Source organism: Alternaria novae-zelandiae (assembly GCF_023758075.1).
Source record: "Alternaria novae-zelandiae strain BMP 2774 chromosome Unknown scaffold_3, whole genome shotgun sequence".
NCBI lineage: Eukaryota > Fungi > Ascomycota > Dothideomycetes > Pleosporales > Pleosporaceae > Alternaria > Alternaria novae-zelandiae.
In genome coordinates, this window is record NW_026056963.1 from 15420 (window position 1) to 32720 (window position 17301).

The 17301-nt window shown below is 55.1% G+C and overlaps 6 protein-coding genes across 6 annotated transcripts; 4 read left to right on the plus strand and 2 right to left on the minus strand.

Annotated features, from left to right (window-relative positions):
- J4E88_001982 (uncharacterized protein) lies at positions 1–1890 on the plus strand (the record flags this gene model as incomplete). Its single annotated transcript, XM_049395649.1, has 3 exons — positions 1–7; positions 112–893; positions 1030–1890. The coding sequence occupies 3 exons, from the start codon at positions 1–3 to the stop codon at positions 1888–1890; spliced, it is 1650 nt and encodes a 549-aa protein (XP_049258053.1).
- A 252-nt stretch (positions 1891–2142) lies between these two features.
- Positions 2143–3383, minus strand: J4E88_001983 (uncharacterized protein; the record flags this gene model as incomplete). Its single annotated transcript, XM_049395650.1, has 2 exons — positions 2143–2867; positions 2915–3383. The coding sequence occupies 2 exons, from the start codon at positions 3381–3383 to the stop codon at positions 2143–2145; spliced, it is 1194 nt and encodes a 397-aa protein (XP_049258054.1).
- A 1005-nt stretch (positions 3384–4388) lies between these two features.
- J4E88_001984 (uncharacterized protein) lies at positions 4389–5178 on the minus strand (the record flags this gene model as incomplete). The annotated part of the gene is made up of 2 exons (XM_049395651.1): positions 4389–4778; positions 4834–5178. 2 exons carry the CDS (start codon positions 5176–5178, stop codon positions 4389–4391), a joined length of 735 nt encoding a protein of 244 aa, XP_049258055.1.
- A 3287-nt stretch (positions 5179–8465) lies between these two features.
- J4E88_001985 (uncharacterized protein) lies at positions 8466–11195 on the plus strand (the record flags this gene model as incomplete). The annotated part of the gene is made up of 3 exons (XM_049395652.1): positions 8466–8571; positions 8640–9017; positions 9070–11195. The coding sequence occupies 3 exons, from the start codon at positions 8466–8468 to the stop codon at positions 11193–11195; spliced, it is 2610 nt and encodes an 869-aa protein (XP_049258056.1).
- Positions 11196–12020: 825 nt separating this feature from the next.
- J4E88_001986 (uncharacterized protein) lies at positions 12021–14178 on the plus strand (the record flags this gene model as incomplete). Its single annotated transcript, XM_049395653.1, has 2 exons — positions 12021–13495; positions 13545–14178. 2 exons carry the CDS (start codon positions 12021–12023, stop codon positions 14176–14178), a joined length of 2109 nt encoding a protein of 702 aa, XP_049258057.1.
- Positions 14179–14550: 372 nt separating this feature from the next.
- Positions 14551–17205, plus strand: MEF1 (Elongation factor G, mitochondrial; the record flags this gene model as incomplete). Its single annotated transcript, XM_049395654.1, has 4 exons — positions 14551–14559; positions 14882–14898; positions 14964–16251; positions 16300–17205. 4 exons carry the CDS (start codon positions 14551–14553, stop codon positions 17203–17205), a joined length of 2220 nt encoding a protein of 739 aa, XP_049258058.1.
- Positions 17206–17301: the final 96 nt, after the last annotated feature.

Consider the following 17301-nt stretch of genomic DNA (forward strand, 5'->3'; position numbering starts at 1 on the left):
ATGTGCTGTATGCGTGGTGATACATCATCGTTGCTTTGTCGTCGCTCAGAGAGCCGCATGGACAAAGCCATCATATCATAAACCCGAGCGAATGGTGCTAACAGAGAACAGATGACCAAGACGCACCTGTTCTCCCAAGGAGTCCGGTGCCAGGCTCCCCACCTCGACCAAGGAGGAGGATCGAGTCACGTAGCCTATCTCGCGAATCTAAGCCAGCATCTCTCAAGCTTACCATCAGCAACGGTTCAACAGCGACTGTGCCCCCTACCCCAGCATTCCCAGCACGATCAGAGTCTCTCCCTTCTTCAGCAATAGAGGAGAAAGATCTTCCACCTCCACCACCTGCAAAGTCCGAGAGGCGGAAGTCGGTTAAGCAGTCTGATGCGGGAAGCCAATCGTCAAGGCCAGCGACGGATCTCGCGAGAAACGATTCGCTTCTTTCCCAAGGCGAAAGCAGAGACTCTACGGAGACGTCTACTACAACCACATCATCGGTTATTGGGCGCAAAGCAGTACCAGACCAAGGTCTCAAAAAGTTCAAAAGTCTGGCAGAACTGAATAACGGACCGCGAGGAAGGAAGGGCGCTCCAATGCCCCCCACATCAGCGCCCAGAACCTTGAGCGTTGATAGCCAGCGATCAAATGCTGTCTCAAGGAAAGGCAGTGTCGACAGTCAAGCAAACATGCCCGAGGCTGCCGCACCTCAGCCCGCCGAAAAGCTACGAAAGACGGAAGCAGAGCTCCCACCGACACCGGGGGAAGAACAAGACACCAGGGTCCCTGTACCACCTAAGAAAGTCTTCACGGGTCTTCCCTCAAACCCTCGTATCAAAGCCCCGGCATCGCCCCTTCACTTCCGCGGCAAAAGCAGCACAGGCTTCAATGTCTTGAAGGTATATATCTGCCTCCCCTTTCCCTCTCCAGTACTTGTACGATAGTTGTCGTACTGCGTTGCAATGTTCGCAAACTCAAGGGTACCTGGATCCTGTTCCAAAAGAAGAATACTGTTTGCTGACTGAGATCTCGTAGGCAATGAGGCCGGCTCCTCCAATCCCCACGATGGAATTGCACACCATTACGCCTGAGATGACACCTTCCCCGACGTTGAAGCCAGTCCTAGCAAAGAAGGATGCTGAGATCTCTCCGGTTTCCCCACTGCCACCACCAAAAGATGAGAGGCGGCCTTTTAGCTTCGAACCTGCTGTTGCCACCACTGAGACCAAGCAAAAGTCAACAGAGCAGGAAGAATACCTCGCAATGTCGGAATTACCACTTCAAAGCACCACTCCACCAGCTGAGACCCGACTACCCATGCGCACCACATCACTAGACCCACCCGAACCATCCCCGGGCTTCCAACGACCCACAAGTGCCCCATCATCCCGCCCAACATCATCCGACCTCCAAGATTACAACCTCTCCCCCTTCCCAGGACCTTCCGTTCCAACATCACCCGTTGACGGCTTGCGCATAGAGCCCACAACGCCACCCACACCGCCTCCCTTCGAGCCCCTAACCCGCCGACCAATCCCTTTGCCCGTGTCTTACATTCCACGTATCACGCCCGCACAACTCTCCTGCTACACAAGACATTGCCACAACATCTGGTCTAACAATATATTCCAGCCCATGGGCTGCATGGTGTGCCATGAGAACGACAAAGATAGGAAGTGGGCGTGTACGTGGTGTCAGTTGCGGATTTGCCGTAGCTGTAGTGAGGATCTGAGGGCGATTTCAGGCAGAGACTTGGGAACGCTGATACAGAAGAGAGAGAAGGGGGAGGTCATGGCGCCGGGAATGAAGTTTAAGGAAGACAGGTTTACGATGGTTGTTGAGGACATCGATGGGGAGGAAAGGGGAGAGGGAATGGATAGTGAAGGTGTTGCGTAAGGTTTCTTTGGGTTTGGGTTGGGTGTCCGGTTGTCTTCTTCCCACGCGCAGTACAGGCGCGCATCGGGTGGATGAATTGCTTCATCACATGATATCACATTTACGCAACGTTGGAGTTGGATGGGAAGTTATACCTAGAATGCTGCGCATCGTTTAGCTAGCTTGGCGGCCTTCACGGCAAACTTGATTACCGTATTGACTCAATGGTATCTTGCCGAGCCAGTGTTGACTTCGTCATCTTTCGTACATGTTCTACTTCGTCTCCTTCATCTCCTGCAGTATCCTCACAACCTGGGGTAGAACCTTCTCCGCATTCTCACTTAAGCGCGCAGCTTCCCGGCCAGTATTGGTGTCCGCGACGTTTCCAAAGAAGGTTTCCTCGCCCCGGACACCACCCATGTTGAGTATCCCAATCGGCATCTGCATGTCCTTTGCTTTCTTCACTAGCCGCCAGGCAGAGTACGTCGCAAGACTACTTCCAATGACGAGAATCCTGCCTGCTGCATCGACTGCCTCTTCCGCAGCGACTTTTGTGGCAGCGGGTATAGACTCGCCGAACATGATGACAGCAGGCTTCAGCACTCCGCCTTCGCTCGCCGGGTCCCAGGCGCCATCCTTGTCGACTTGTACGTGGATTTTGCCTCCATCTGCGCGCTTTGGCGGCTTCTCCAAGCACGTGGGACACGGAGGGTATCGGAATGTGGTGTACGGGGCGTTTGGCACGTCGACGTCACCATCTGGGTTCGACTTGAGCCCTTTCTTGCGGCGCTCGTCGGGGTTCTCGGTGTTTAGGGCGCCCGATTCGATCATCTCGGCGAGGAAAGCGGCCCAGGAGGGGTTCAGGGTGGTGAGTTGGCTCTGGAAAGCCCGGCGCGAATATTCGTTGCGACAGGTGAGGCAGACGAGGTTGCGCAGGTAGCCGTGTAGCTCGATGGTGGAGAGGTCGGGGTGCGCCGTTGGGTGGAACGAGTCTACGTCTGCTCAACTCGTTAGCATGCTGTGACGTTTGCCAGGGAGGACATACTCTGCGTGATGATGCTTCCAACAACACCCATGCGCCCCAACTCGCCACAAGCCTCGTGGGCCTTGTTTGGCTTGGCCTTCTCTAGGTTCGTCCAGCCGAGGAAACTCCTCGCCCAATACCTCTTCCTCGCTTCGTGGCTGTCACAGAACTCGTGAAAGTAGACGGGCCGGTACGTCTTGTTCAGTGTGTAGGTGCCATTTGTGCCTCTGTAATCGGCCAAGCCAGACGCTACCGAGATACCTGCCCCCGTAAGCAGCAGCGTCTTGCCCGCATGCTCGCCCCGACCAAGCCGAGTCGAGAGGCTCGATTGCGCCGCCCTCGAAGGCGCACCGGACGTGGACAGGGACGGCGACAAGAAGTCGACCAAAGCCGCGATGGCACCGCTCGCCGTCGTCGCGCTCGCGGGAATCAGCTTAGGTGCCGGGAGGGGATCGGTATAGGGAACGCGAAGCAGAGGGACTCGGGGCATCGCGCAATCGCACACGCTCAAACATTGTATTTTCTCGCGTCCACCTTCGCAGAAGCCAAAGGGCGGATTGGGGGCCAGCAAGCGCGCGTGCGGCCAAAACGGTGGTTATGTCATGATACGTTTTTAGCGCGGCACCATCGAGGTCCGGGGCCCGAGATGGATTGCCAGCCCGCGCGTGCGCACGAGTTTGTCGCGTGGTAAGCCGACGGATAGCTATCGTGCCGCTGCAGGAATACGTATATTTGGGGGCTGCAAGGTGCTGCGAGTTTGTATTGGGAGTTTGCGGGGTGGGGTAGAATATAGGTGCAGTGTGAGGCTGAGTGCATGTGGGGGGCTGTGCTGTAGCTGTCACAACAACGGCTCAAACTTGAGAATGAAGCGCTCGATGAGGGCTACTGTCATGACCCGTGGGCGATCACAAAATCGATGCAGCCGAGTCTCTGTGATTGCTAGTAGGCTGAGATATGTACAGTAACGGATCGGACTTGCTCCGGATGTGTGACAGTATGACAGCCATTGCGAACCATGGCCGCGACGTGGAATAAAGGGATGAAAAAATATAACATTGACAAGAAATATATGGCTACATCATCGATAAGGGCCATCTCCATGCCCAAGTGTTACCATGAAAAGCATGTACTGGAAACTTCGAAAATGAAAAACGCCAATTAAGCCTTCCTCGCATACCCGGTCCAGATGGGAATGAATGTCCGGTTCCTCCTTCCTGATTACAGTCCTCCGTGCGAATGTCGTAGGTTCAAGGGGTATAAGGTGACTGCCAGTACGACTGGCTATAATCCATCATCGAGGTGATGCGTGCCTGAGAAAGCCACCAGAGAGGTTGCCCGTGGTATCGACTGTCTTCAATGGGGGGTATTGGGACAAAAAGAGACTGCTTGCCGCTTTTAAGGTAAGCTGAGAGTTCGTAGCGATCGTGACAACGAGATGTAAAACAGATATGAGACATTGAGAGAGAGTCAGCCGGCTGGCAATGACACTGCGATATTATTGCTGATGTGGGAGGTGATGCGAAGCGTATTGCATGGGCTGCTGCATAGTCTGCTGCATCGGTGGTTGCATTTGCTGTTGCATTTGTTGTTGCATCGGCTGTTGCATGTGATGTTGGTGTTGTGGCATTGGCTGCAGCATAGACTGGATGCTCGGTACCCGTTGCTGATGTTGGTGTTGATGTAACGGGTAGCTTGGGTATGCGGAGTAATGATTTTCGGGAATCGTAGACATGCTATGCATTTCCACATGGGGATCCTCTTGTTCTTCTTCCAGGTCAGAAATGCCTACGCCACTATCTTCATGGTCGTGGTAGGTACCATTCTCGAGCTTCTTTTGTGCCGACCTAAAGGCCTGAGTGAGGTTCTTGAGACCCTTCTCCATGCACTGAGTAGAGTCAACACCAGGTGCTTCAAAGAGTACGAAATCACGCATGACATACCTTTGTCTCTACCAGTTGCCATTTCTCTCCAACTCGGGCAGCTAACATGCTCCACATGTCCCTTCGAACTTCCATATAGGCTTGCGCTAGTACGTCCAGCTTCACGCCGTCCCACTGCTCCGCATTTTGCCTCTCCATCAACCGTTCGTGCCGTTTGCGACAGGCATTTGGCGTCTTGGAAGGGAAGTGCTTCGGTCCAATCTGGTTCCAGTTGAGACCTTGAGCCCTGGCCTGAATGAGCGTCTCATCATCTCTAGCGGACCAAGAGGAACTGCGAGTTCCGCCTGCGGCCGATGCGGTCGACACGGAAAGGCGGTGCGCCGGGCCCTTTTCAATCTTAGGCATGTTGACCAGTTGAATGAAAAGACTAGTAGGACAAGAAAGTGATGACGAGAATGGAGATAGGAAAGACGCGGCGAGGAGGAAGATGAGAGCAATGGAAGCGACCGAGTAGCGTATTATGATTAGGGGAGTGTTGGCGTAGGCGAACGAGAGTGACGGATGAGGAACGACAGGTAGGAGATATCCTTGCGAGTAGAAATGAAACAACTGCTGTTCGTACCTTTGGGTCTGTATTGTCTGAGGCTCTATCAAGGGGGCATGGCCAACATCTTTATACAGTGAGCCGCATACAGAGCCTCCATCCACGACAAAGACCAGTAGGCCACTCGGAGAATTGTTTTGAAACCAGGACATGTTTCTGTAATCGCCGGATCGATCTTCATCTACCGAGAACGGCATGTGCGACTAGGCGAAGAGGAGGCTGTTCACTGGGTCGTGGCTCCAAGCGCCATGAAAAGGGACCAGGGCAGGCCCAAATTGGGCCTGTGAATGGCCGAAGCACAAACCGTGAGCGGTTCGTCCCTCGAACAAGGAAGGGGGACTATAGCGGAAGCGCCTGTTTGAGAATATCCCACTGTGTTCCCTGATGCGGCTGTGTCTAAGAATATCCCCGCTGGCGAGTGGTGGAGGGGCAGCGATGGAGGGGAAAGGGCGGCTAATCTGATTCGGCGAGCGCATAAGTAGGGCCCAAATAAAGACCTTGGCAAGCGACACAAGGGCAAGGGGTGCCTCATCTGGTCGAACACCTGTAGGATGTCGTAGTCATCAATAATCAGTAGGGCTGAGCTCGGGGACCTGCAGATAGATGCATGTGCAGAAACGTGGAGTGGAAGGTCAGCAACCCGTTCCAAAGACGTTTTCGAAACGGCGCACTGAGCTCAGGGAGTTCAAGGGAACCTTGGAGGGCTTGAGAATAGCCGACCTCAAGACGCAAAAAGAATATGCGGCCGCCCGATAGCCCGCGAGGCGCTCACGATAGGCGCGGCCACTGGATGGGCGAGTGTGGGTTGTGGGTCTCAGCAAACACGAATTCACATCACAGCGGGACCGCGGGAAGAACCGAAAGCACGTTCTGTCCAAGGCTCCCATGAGAAGCGCCCGCGAACTGCTGCCGGCCGTTGCTGTGCCTCTGACGAACTGGAGCTTTGGAGATCAATGCCTGACGTGCTGTAGCAGTGTTTCGCAAGTGCGGTACCGCGTCGCTTGCAGCTGCATCGGATTCGACGGCACCTGCAACGCAGACCTGTGTGGGTGCAGCAATGCCGCGCTTTACTATGTAGGTATTCTAAGTAAGGGCATAGCCAAGCCGTAGATGACTAGAAAATGCGTTTCGGTAGTGCATCATACAAAGAATTTCTCGGTTCGACAAGCGGTCATGTCGTACCAGAGAAGCGTTCGTCTGACGCTGCAGCGTGGCCTTTCACACAGCCCCAACCTCGGCATCCGAACTCACCAGAATCGATAAACAGCATGCACCAAGCCTCCTCACCCCAACATCGTCACTCGTTGCAATTCATTCACCATTAAACCGCGGAAAGAGCACTCCGCACCGTGTGCCCGGAGAATAGCAATAAACATTCTGGATCGAAGTTGGGTATGGTCCATTAAGAATAGCAACTGCTCAGTACCCCAACGAATGTGTTTCGGTACCCATCCAGCTGGTCACTCTGTTGAACCAACTGTCGTGTGCCCCGATGGTCCCGAGGTCCTCTCCGAGTATACTGTATGCTTTACAACCCTCGTAGCAGGCGCGTTCGCTTGGTCCCCAACTCGCTGAACACGTGGATGTACATGGAGATGTACCAGCTTAGAATTCGTCGGCAAATCACAGTCATCACATACCCAACCACCCAAAGTACCATCAAAGTCATTGCAATCGGATCATCACGAGACGAGCGCGCAAACAAGAAGAACTCGCTGAACATGTCGGATCAACTTCGGGCTTGCATAGCTACCAGACCCAAGTCATTCGCGGAACTTGGAGTTCCGCTATGGCCTTTTGCTTTCGTTGCACGAACATTCGAAAACGTCCAGCCTGTTAGCCTCAATGCCACAGGCGGTTGGGCGACTTCTCATGAGTTGAGTACCTCTGGCGTCTGATGATTTGATAATCACGTTGTAGGTGCTCATTTTTGTGAAGCGAAACATTGGGTTTGTGTTTACCGCTCAGCACTTCAAAGGGGCAAGGTTACTCTTCCACGGCACCGCTTCCAGTTGTCTCTCTACTCGGCAAGATTTGCCCCGGGGCCTTGATCGATGACTCGGATTCGAGTCGAGCCAGCAGCCCGGTTGGTGTATGCTAAGATCGCATCCAATACTCCATCTCGGTACCTGCTACTTTGCATAATGCCGGTGTGATTTGAACATGAGATCATAGGTCCACACGCGTGGTGGTTGGCGGAGAACAAGCTCGATGGGTGTGCCGGAAGCAGAAAGGGGATACGCCAGTGCAGCCGAGGTCGCCTTGCCCCTGTCCATCATCACGATCCTCCTTGTCGTCTTCATCTCCACCCCGCAACCCCTTCATCCACTGTCCGAGCCAACGGGTATCTTGACATGTGATAGGACCGTTGATGTGGCTGAAGACGAATACACTCAGCTACGATCATGGCTTCGACGCAACGTGCCGCATGACTGCTATGGCTGCACGTGGCGCATTGGACAAAGCCTTCGCAATCTACACTCGATCGGATCGGATCGTGGTGCACCTATACAGGCAGCTTGTAGGAGACCGCCAGCTTGGCAATACAACGACTTTGTACTCCAGTCTTGAACTTAGCACTCTACACGAGATACGAAGATCAATTCAAGACCAATCACTTTGAATATACATTAGGCATGTACTTTTCTTCGTGAGCGAGTACGTTTCTCTTTGTACTTTCTCTGTTAAGAAGAGTTGGGTTGTCTCAGGCGTATGGCGCTGCCCCTAGCGGTTGTGTAACAGCTGCAGTCCCTTCCGAGATTGTCATGCGCCTTTTGAGCATCCGATCATTAGCCGGCCTAAATCCTTGACCCCAGCATTGAGCCTTGACGCACGACAATACTACTCGGTCTTATGCCTGTTTCCGTCATGCGCGTTACCCACCGTGTCTATCACTATACAACACCATGGCTAGTGCACGCTTAGTTTTGGTAGAAATGCGATATCCATACCGGCTTGGTGTTGCGGGGTTGGATTTGGCTCAAGCAGGGGCTCTTTATACAAAGGACCGTGATCTCCTTCCCATGCCTAGTTGTAGGCTACCGTCCTCCTTGACGCTCACTCGCTGATCTACAGTCATTCCTTCATCATGATTCCCTCTCTTGTCCTATGTTTCTCTACACTCGCCGCTGGTGCTGCTCTTCAGCGACGTGATCCTGTTCCAGCTGGATATGTTGCGGCACCATATTACCCAGGTAAGTTATCGGAGATAACATCGACCGACTAGTTTTGTACCGAGCATAGCGATACTGATTCTACATAGCTCCCCATGGAGGATGGGCATCGGACTGGACTGAGAGCTACCGAAAGGCATCTCTTCTTGTTTCGAACATGACACTTGCCGAAAAGACCAACCTCACAGCCGGTAGTGGAATCTTCATGGGAAGATGCGTCGGAAACACAGGCAGCGCAGAAAGAGTAGGCATCCCTCAGCTCTGCTTGCAGGACGGACCTCTAGGTGTCAGAAACACGGATCACAACACTGCCTTCCCTGCCGGCATCACGGTGGGAGCCACATGGGACAAGGATCTTCTCTATCGTCGTGGTGTTGCGATCGGCGAAGAGTTCCGTGGCAAGGGAGTAAACGTTCATCTCGGACCGTCGGTCGGTCCGCTAGGACGTAAACCGCGTGGCGGTAGAAGTAAGTGCATCAACAGAAGCCAGCCTTGATGTTTGAGCTAACAGAGACAAAGACTGGGAAGGATTCGGCTCAGATCCTGTTCTCCAGGCTTTTGGTGGGGCTCTTTCCATCGAAGGCATCCAGAGCACGGGCGTCATAGCCACAATCAAGCATCTGATCGCAAACGAGCAGGAAGAGTACCGCATGTACAACCTGGTCAAGCCTGGCATCTCATCGAATTTGGACGATCGCACGCTTCATGAGCTCTATCTTTGGCCATTTGCTGAGGGTGTGCGTTCCGGCGTTGGTGCCGTCATGATTGCTTACAACGCTGTCAACGGAAGTGCATGCTCGCAGAACAGTTACTTGATCAACGGTATATTGAAGGAGGAGCTCGGTTTCCAGGGCTTCGTCATGTCTGACTGGCTTGCTCAGATCTCCGGTGTCGCTTCGGCGCTCGCAGGACTTGACATGTCCATGCCTGGAGACATCCACACCATTCCACTCTTTGGCAACTCTTACTGGATGTACGAGCAGTCGCGTGCCATTCTCAACGGATCTCTCCCAGTGGACCGCTTGAACGATGCTGTCACACGCATTCTTGCCACCTACTTCAAGATGGGCCAGGACCAGGACTACCCGCGACCCAATTTCGATGCCAACACTCAGAACGCCGAGGGTCCTCTTTATCCAGGCGCTCTTATCTCGCCTCAAGGTATCGTGAATGAGTTTGTGGATGTTCAGGGCAACCATGCAGAGGTCGCTCGTGAAGTGGCCCGCGATGCTATCACACTCTTGAAGAATCAGGACGGCTTGCTACCTCTGTCTTCCAACGGTACCCTGAAGATCTTTGGCACAGACGCGGAGAAGAACCCCGACGGGATAAACTCGTGCGCGGACCAAGGATGCAACAAAGGCACACTAGGAATGGGATGGGGATCTGGCTCAGCGAGATACCCCTACATGAACAGCCCGATCGACGGCTTCAAGACCCGTGGCGCCAACTATCAGTTCTTCAATACGGATTCCTTCCCAGGAAACTCGAACCCATCGCCGAGCGACACTGCCGTCGTCTTTGTGACTGCAGACTCTGGCGAAAACTATATTACTGTTGAGAACAACCCAGGAGATCGGACTTCTTCGAACCTTAACCTATGGCACAATGGCGATAAGCTTATCAGGGACGTAGCAGCCAAGTACTCCAACGTTGTGGTTGTGGTACATACCGTCGGTCCCATTCTCATGGATCAATGGCACGATCTACCTTCGGTCAAAGCCGTCCTCTTCGCCCATCTGCCTGGCCAAGAAGCAGGAGACTCACTGATGCAGGTTCTCTACGGCGATGTGTCTCCATCAGGCCATCTGCCGTACACTCTCCCCAACTCCGAAGATGATTATCCCCAGTCTTTGAGCCTTGTCGGATATCAGATTGGGCAACCACAGGATACCTTTACCGAGGGTCTCTACATCGACTACCGTCACTTCCACAAGGCCAATATCACACCTCGGTACGCCTTCGGTCACGGACTCAGCTACACGTCGTTCTCATTCGCCAACGCGACCATTACTCCAGTAACTCGGCTTACAGCCGCGCCGCCAGCTCGTCCCGCGAAGGGCGAGACACCCACCTACTCAACCGCCATCCCTCCGGCTTCCGAGGCGTACTGGCCAGAGAACTTCAACCGCATCTGGCGCTACCTCTACTCGTGGCTCGACAAGAACGATGCCGATGCCGCAGCCAAGATTGGCAACTCGACTTCGACATACCCATACCCCACGGGTTACTCAAACGAGCAGAAACCTGGTCTACCAGCTGGTGGCGCACAAGGAGGAAACCCTGCTCTATTCGACACGGCATACGACATCACCGTCAGCGTCACCAACACGGGAAGCCGCGCGGGCAAGGCCGTCGCACAACTGTACATCCAGTTCCCCAACGAGAGCACAGTCGACACACCCGTCATTCAGCTTCGTGACTTTGAAAAGACGAGGGAACTGGAGGCCGGGGCTAGCCAGACGCTTAGTCTGAGGGTCACAAGAAAGGATCTTAGTGTGTGGGATGTAGTGTCGCAGAACTGGGTGATTCCTGCTGTTGGCGGTGATTATGGAGTCTGGATTGGTGCTGCGTCGGATGATTTGCATCTGAGGTGTGGGACGGCGAGTGGAAGCTGTGAGGGTGATTTGGACAGTCCTGTGTAATGTAAACTGCGTTTAATGTTCTGAATTCGATACCCATTCGATCCTGCTTTACCAACATGTCCGGCTGTTCAAGCGCTGCTCTATGCGTCACGTGTGTTTAGGTGCGGGCTCGACGAGGACTGGAAAGGAGGATCATCGCTGATTGGCCACAGCCAGGAAATGACGAGGGAATTGCGCCCATATGCGACATGATTGGCGTGGCACTGACATTTCATCCGTGGCATTCGCGTGCAGCTGCCAATGGCATCGGAGCCTTTTTCTTTTTCTCGCGTGGTGCCGACGGAGATAGTCGTTGTCGGCTGCCAGACGATGCGGCATTTGCAATGAGCGGTGTGTGCAGTGAAGGGAGGACTGGCGGATGTGCAGCGAGAGCCTTCCAGGGGCTGAGGATTGAATGCGGAGTCGAAATGAAAGATTATACAATGCATGTGCAGTGCGCACTGTTGTGCTGTGCTGGGCGAGGGCGAGGCCAGACGTCACTGGAGCTATGATGCTTTGGGCAGTTGTCTTGGTTACTCGGGAGCACCAGCGACTCCTTCCTGCTCGACCGACGTCCCCAGGGGTTCCCCATTGTCACCGCCCTTGTTCCTGAACGCGAGCGTGACAGCCGCCCGATAGCCCTTGACCCGCATTGTTCATTGTTGTAAGTTGCAGCCTCCCTGTGCAACGCCCGAGAACCCTGTCGCGCCGCCGTCACTGCGTGTACATAAACAAATTGGCCGGGTTTCAGGCGCGGCCACGGCCATCTCCCACGTATCCTATAACCCTCTGCTCCCACGCCCGCCGCCCCAGCACCACTGACGCTCGCCTCGTCCCACTGCAGCCATGTCCAACGGCGTGCGCAACCTCCGCGCCATGTTCGAGAACGGCAACGCCGCTGCCTCGCCTGAGCCCCGCGGCCGCTCCCCGACAGACACGGCAGCCGCGACCGACGGCGGCGAAGAGCGTCCCAAGTCCAAGGTGCGCGCCTCGTTTGTCTCGGTCGAGCCCACGCCCACGCCCGCCCACGCCTCGACCGACCTCGGCCAGACCAAGGGCACGCCCTCCAACAGCGTCAACGCGACCCGCCGCGAGAGCTTCCGCGTGAGCCACGACAGGACCGACGAGCTGGCCGAGCTCAAGAAGGTCGTCAGCGAGGAGAAGGAGCAGCGCCGCCAGAGCATCGCCATCCCCGAGGCCGTGCCCGAGCAGGCCGTCGCGTCGCGCGAGTCCTCCATGCCTGCGCCGCCCATCCGCGACGACACACCCACCAACATGCCCAACCTGGGCTCTATCATGAAGGGCTCCGACTTTCCGGAGTCTGCGGCCGCCGACATCGCTGTGCCGGCTCCGGAGCTGGAAGAAGTGCCAGTCGACGAGACACCAGCCGAGTCCACCGAGAGCGCTGTCGAGACCGCTCCAGTCCCCGCGCCAGAAGCAGCACCTGCCCAGCCTGCCGAGAACCCGGACAAGGCTACTACAGGCGCGCAGGAGGATGTCGCCCTGAGACCTGCCGCGCCCACCGAGGAGGCTGTCGTGGACGAAGACAAGCCTGCTCTGCCGGACGCTGCCGTCGATGACGACGCCGTTGTTGCTGAGGAGAACGCCATCGCAGAGGAGGCCGCTGTCGTCGAGGAAGCTGCCATTGCAGAGGAAGCTGAAGCTGCTGCCACCGAGGAGCCCTCTGCCTCGGCCCCAGCCGCTGCTCAGCCCGCCGAGAATACAGACAAGGCAGTGACGGGTGCTCAAGAGGAGCTTGCTCTACGACCTGCTGCGCCTGCCGACGAAGCCGCTGTTCCCGACGCGACCGCTCCTGCGCCGGCTGAAGCAGTAATGGCCCCGAGCACCGAACCTGCTTCAGAAGCAGCCACACCTGTTGTAACCAAGGCCAAGGCCAATGGAACTCCTGGGCTCAAGAAGCCCGAGATCAGGAAGCCCGCTGCCATCTCGACTGCTAAACCTGCCAAGGCTCCCGCCGCCCCTGCCAAAAGCCCGCTACCTAAAGCAGCACCCAAAACCCCTACGAAACCCAAGACGGCCGCACCCACCATCAAGCCTAGTCCAGCTGCGAAGACCACAAAGCCCGCAGCCCCCAAGGAGCCTGTCAAGGCCCCCGTTGCCAAGGCTCCCACAACAAAGGTTCCAGCCGCAAAGGTTCCAACTGCCAAGACCAGCCGCACCTCTCTGCGACCTGCAACATCTGCGTCCTCAGCGACGGCACCCACTGCTGCTGCTGCCTCCAAGACCAAGCCTGCGGCCGCACCTGTGGAGAACAAGAAGCCTGCCATTCCCAAGCCCGCCACTTCCGCCCCCCGCAAAAGGTATGACAGAGCCACGTGGGACAATGCGCCAATGCTAACAACGCTACAGCACGTCCCCAACAGGCTTTAAGAAGCCAACCCCAAAGTCTCCTACTCGTCCAGTCGGTTTACCAACCCGTCTGACTGCGCCGACGGCTGCCTCGGCTGCCAAACATGGCGAGGAGCCCAAGGTCACACGCAAGCCCTCCACCAACACCCGTCCTACACCCAAGGCCCCGGCACCAAAGACTTCGCGCCCTTCCATCGCACCCCCTGCGCCCAAACGACCTGAATCGCGCACCTCAACCGCAAGTGCTGCTCCTAAAGGAGGCTTCCTCGAGCGCATGATGCGACCCACGGCCGCCAGCTCCAGCAAGACACACGATAAGCCCCATGAAAAGCCGTCATCACCACCGCGTAAGGCTCCTGCCGCTTCCAAGATCGGCACTCTACAAAAGGGGAAGAAGAAGGCGGAAGAGGTCGTGTCCAAGGCCAGAGCAGTGGTTACGAACGGAAATTCTGAGGAGCACAAGGATGGAGATGAGCCCGCAAAGGAATCTGAACATGGCGATCGGAAAACCGAGGAGCCTATCGCCAATGAGCCAACACACGAATCGCACAAACCAGCCACTCCAGTTCAAGAGGTAGACTCGTCAGTTGCAGAACTCCAGACACCCAACTTCCCAGAGGAGACGGTCCGGTAGACGAGGGCCATTATGTCTCTGACCTAGGCGTATACATTTCTCAAATCGTATGTATTCCTGCAACACTTGGTCAAGTCTTAGGTTGCCGTACCATGCCATCTTGCACAACTATGGGCGATGTTATGTGCGCGGAGCTGTATGGCTCCCATCTTCTTTCACTTCTCAACAGCATTTTCTGGAGCGATTGTTTGGCGTAACTGATATTTGGGCGGATACCTAAGGACATGGAGCGGAGGTGGGTTTGGATAGGACTATTGCGTGCATAGTTGTTCTTTAGCGATAGGCTTCGCAGAATCTGGCAGACATCACTATTAGATTACAATCCCATTCTTCACTCCAAGATGGCTTTCTGTCTACTTGTCCACTCGTGCAATGCCTATGGTAGGGTGGGCGGGCACACGTCGACACGTGACTGGCACCTCCGCCGAAACTCCGATGGCCCAACTTTTTCCTGGCGGGCAATTCGACATTGCGAAGCGACAGCAGACCCCGCGTCGCCCCTTTGTTCAAGATGAGGGTTCAGTCTCTTTTCCGGGCGCAATCACTTGCCACGAGCAGTCTTCGCTCTTCAGCACGCTCGGTTGCGACGCCTTCACGATGCGCTCTTTCGACCATTGCGGCAACGCGCACGCCCTATACCAACGGCACCAAGACAGACACATGGATAGGGGCCCACACCACGAAGCCACAACGAAGATGGCAGTCTGCGGCTGCGCAAGTGTATGTGCTGCCATGTTTGTTCTGTGACGGCCAGAGAGCAATGGAAGGCTGATTGAACGTCATAGGCTGGAGCAAGCAAAGGAAGACCCCTCTACCTTGACGCAAGAGAAAATCGTCGAGAACCTAGACCCTGTCGAATGGGAGCGACTCTCGCGAGTGCGAAACATCGGCATCGCAGCACACATTGACTCCGGCAAGACCACCGCCACCGAACGCGTCCTCTTCTACACCGGCCGAATCAACGCCATACACGAGGTACGCGGCAAAGATGCTGTGGGTGCCAAGATGGACTCTATGGATCTCGAGCGTGAGAAGGGCATCACTATCCAGTCTGCTGCGACCTTCTGTGACTGGATCAAGAAGGACGATGAAGGAAAGGACCAGAAATACCACATCAACTTGATTGACACCCCCGGTCACATCGACTTTACAATCGAGGTAGAGAGAGCACTGCGAGTCCTTGATGGAGCCGTCATGATCCTGTGTGCTGTCAGCGGAGTGCAAAGTCAGACCATCACAGTCGACAGGCAGATGAGGCGGTACAACATTCCAAGGATTTCCTTTGTGAACAAGATGGATCGTATGGGAGCCAACCCGTGGAAGGCTGTCGAACAGATCAACCAGAAGCTTCGCATACCGGCTGCGGCTCTCCAAGTACCCATCGGCCGCGAGGATGGCTTTTTGGGTGTTGTGGATCTGGTCAGGATGAAGGCGATTTACAACGAAGGACCCAAGGGCGAGACCATTAGGGAGACCGACGAGATACCTGCGGATATTGTTGAGCTCTGCAAGGAGAAGAGGCAGAAGCTCATCGAAACACTTGCAGATGTCGACGATGAGATCGCAGAGCTTTTCTTGGACGAGCAGGAACCGACAATTCACCAGATCAAAGCTGCGATTCGACGAGCCACCATCTCCCTCAAGTTCACCCCGGTTATGATGGGCTCCGCGCTTGCAGACAAATCCGTCCAACCAATGCTCGACGCTGTTTGCGACTACCTACCAAACCCCTCCGAAGTCGAGAACATGGCACTGGACAAGAAGCGAGCAGAGGCACCGGTCAAGCTGGTATCATACAACTCTTTGCCATTTGTCGGTCTGGCTTTCAAGCTAGAAGAAAGTAGTTTTGGACAATTGACATACATCCGTGTGTACCAGGGTACGCTCAGAAAGGGAATGAATGTATTCAACGCGAGGTCAGACAAGAAGGTCAGGATACCAAAGATTGTGCGCATGCACTCCAACGACATGGAGGAAATCCAGGAAATTGGTGCTGGAGAAATCTGTGCCGTGTTCGGTGTTGACTGCGCGTCTGGAGATACCTTCACTGACGGTAATCTTGGATACACCATGGTAAGACTTTAAGACTATTGTTATCATATCTTCAAGCTGACACGATAGACCTCCATGTTCGTACCCGAACCCGTCATCTCCCTATCAATCAAGCCCAAGCACACCAAAGATACACCCAACTTTAGCAAAGCCATGAGCCGCTTCACGCGCGAAGACCCTACATTCCGAGTCCATACCGACCCCGAATCGCAAGAGACCATCATCTCCGGTATGGGAGAACTACATCTGGACATCTATGTCGAGCGCATGCGCCGCGAATACCGCGTCGAGTGCGAAACCGGACAACCACAAGTCGCCTACCGCGAGACAATGACCAAGCGCGTCAACTTCGACCACACGCTCAAGAAGCAGAGTGGTGGGTCAGGAGATTACGCGCGAGTAGTCGGCTGGATGGAGCCAAGCGAAGCTGCTGGTGAGAACAAGTTCGAGCAACAGATTTCCGGAGGCACCATCTCCGAGAAGTTCCTCTTCGCCTGTGAAAAGGGCTTCATGGCCTCCACGGCCAAGGGCCCGCTTCTCGGCCATAAGGTTTTGGGTACTTCCATGATCATCAACGACGGAGCTACCCACGCTGTCGATTCCTCGGAAATGGCCTTCAAAATGGCCACCCAGCAAGCTTTCCGCAAAGCTTTCCAGGCCGGTGCGCCTCAGGTACTTGAGCCGCTTATGAAGACGACCATCACGGCGCCGAATGAGTTCCAGGGTTCTGTTGTTGGTCTTCTGAATAAGCGCAATGCTGTTATCAACGATACGGAGATCGGTCCGGAGGACTTTACTGTCTATGCGGATTGCAGTTTGAACAGCATGTTTGGCTTTAGCAGCCAGTTGCGTGCTAGTACGCAGGGTAAGGGGGAGTTTAGCATGGAGTTTAGCCATTACAGTCCCGCGCCGCCGCAGCTGCAGAAGGAGCTTGTGGCAAAGTACGAGAAGGAACAGCAGGCTAGGAATGCGTAAGATTAGCCTCCTAAGCTCAATCGGAGTTGAAACAGGATAGGGGCCGTGGAAAAGCTCGGTGTTGGTACAACGAGCTCCCTGGATGATTCGAGTGCT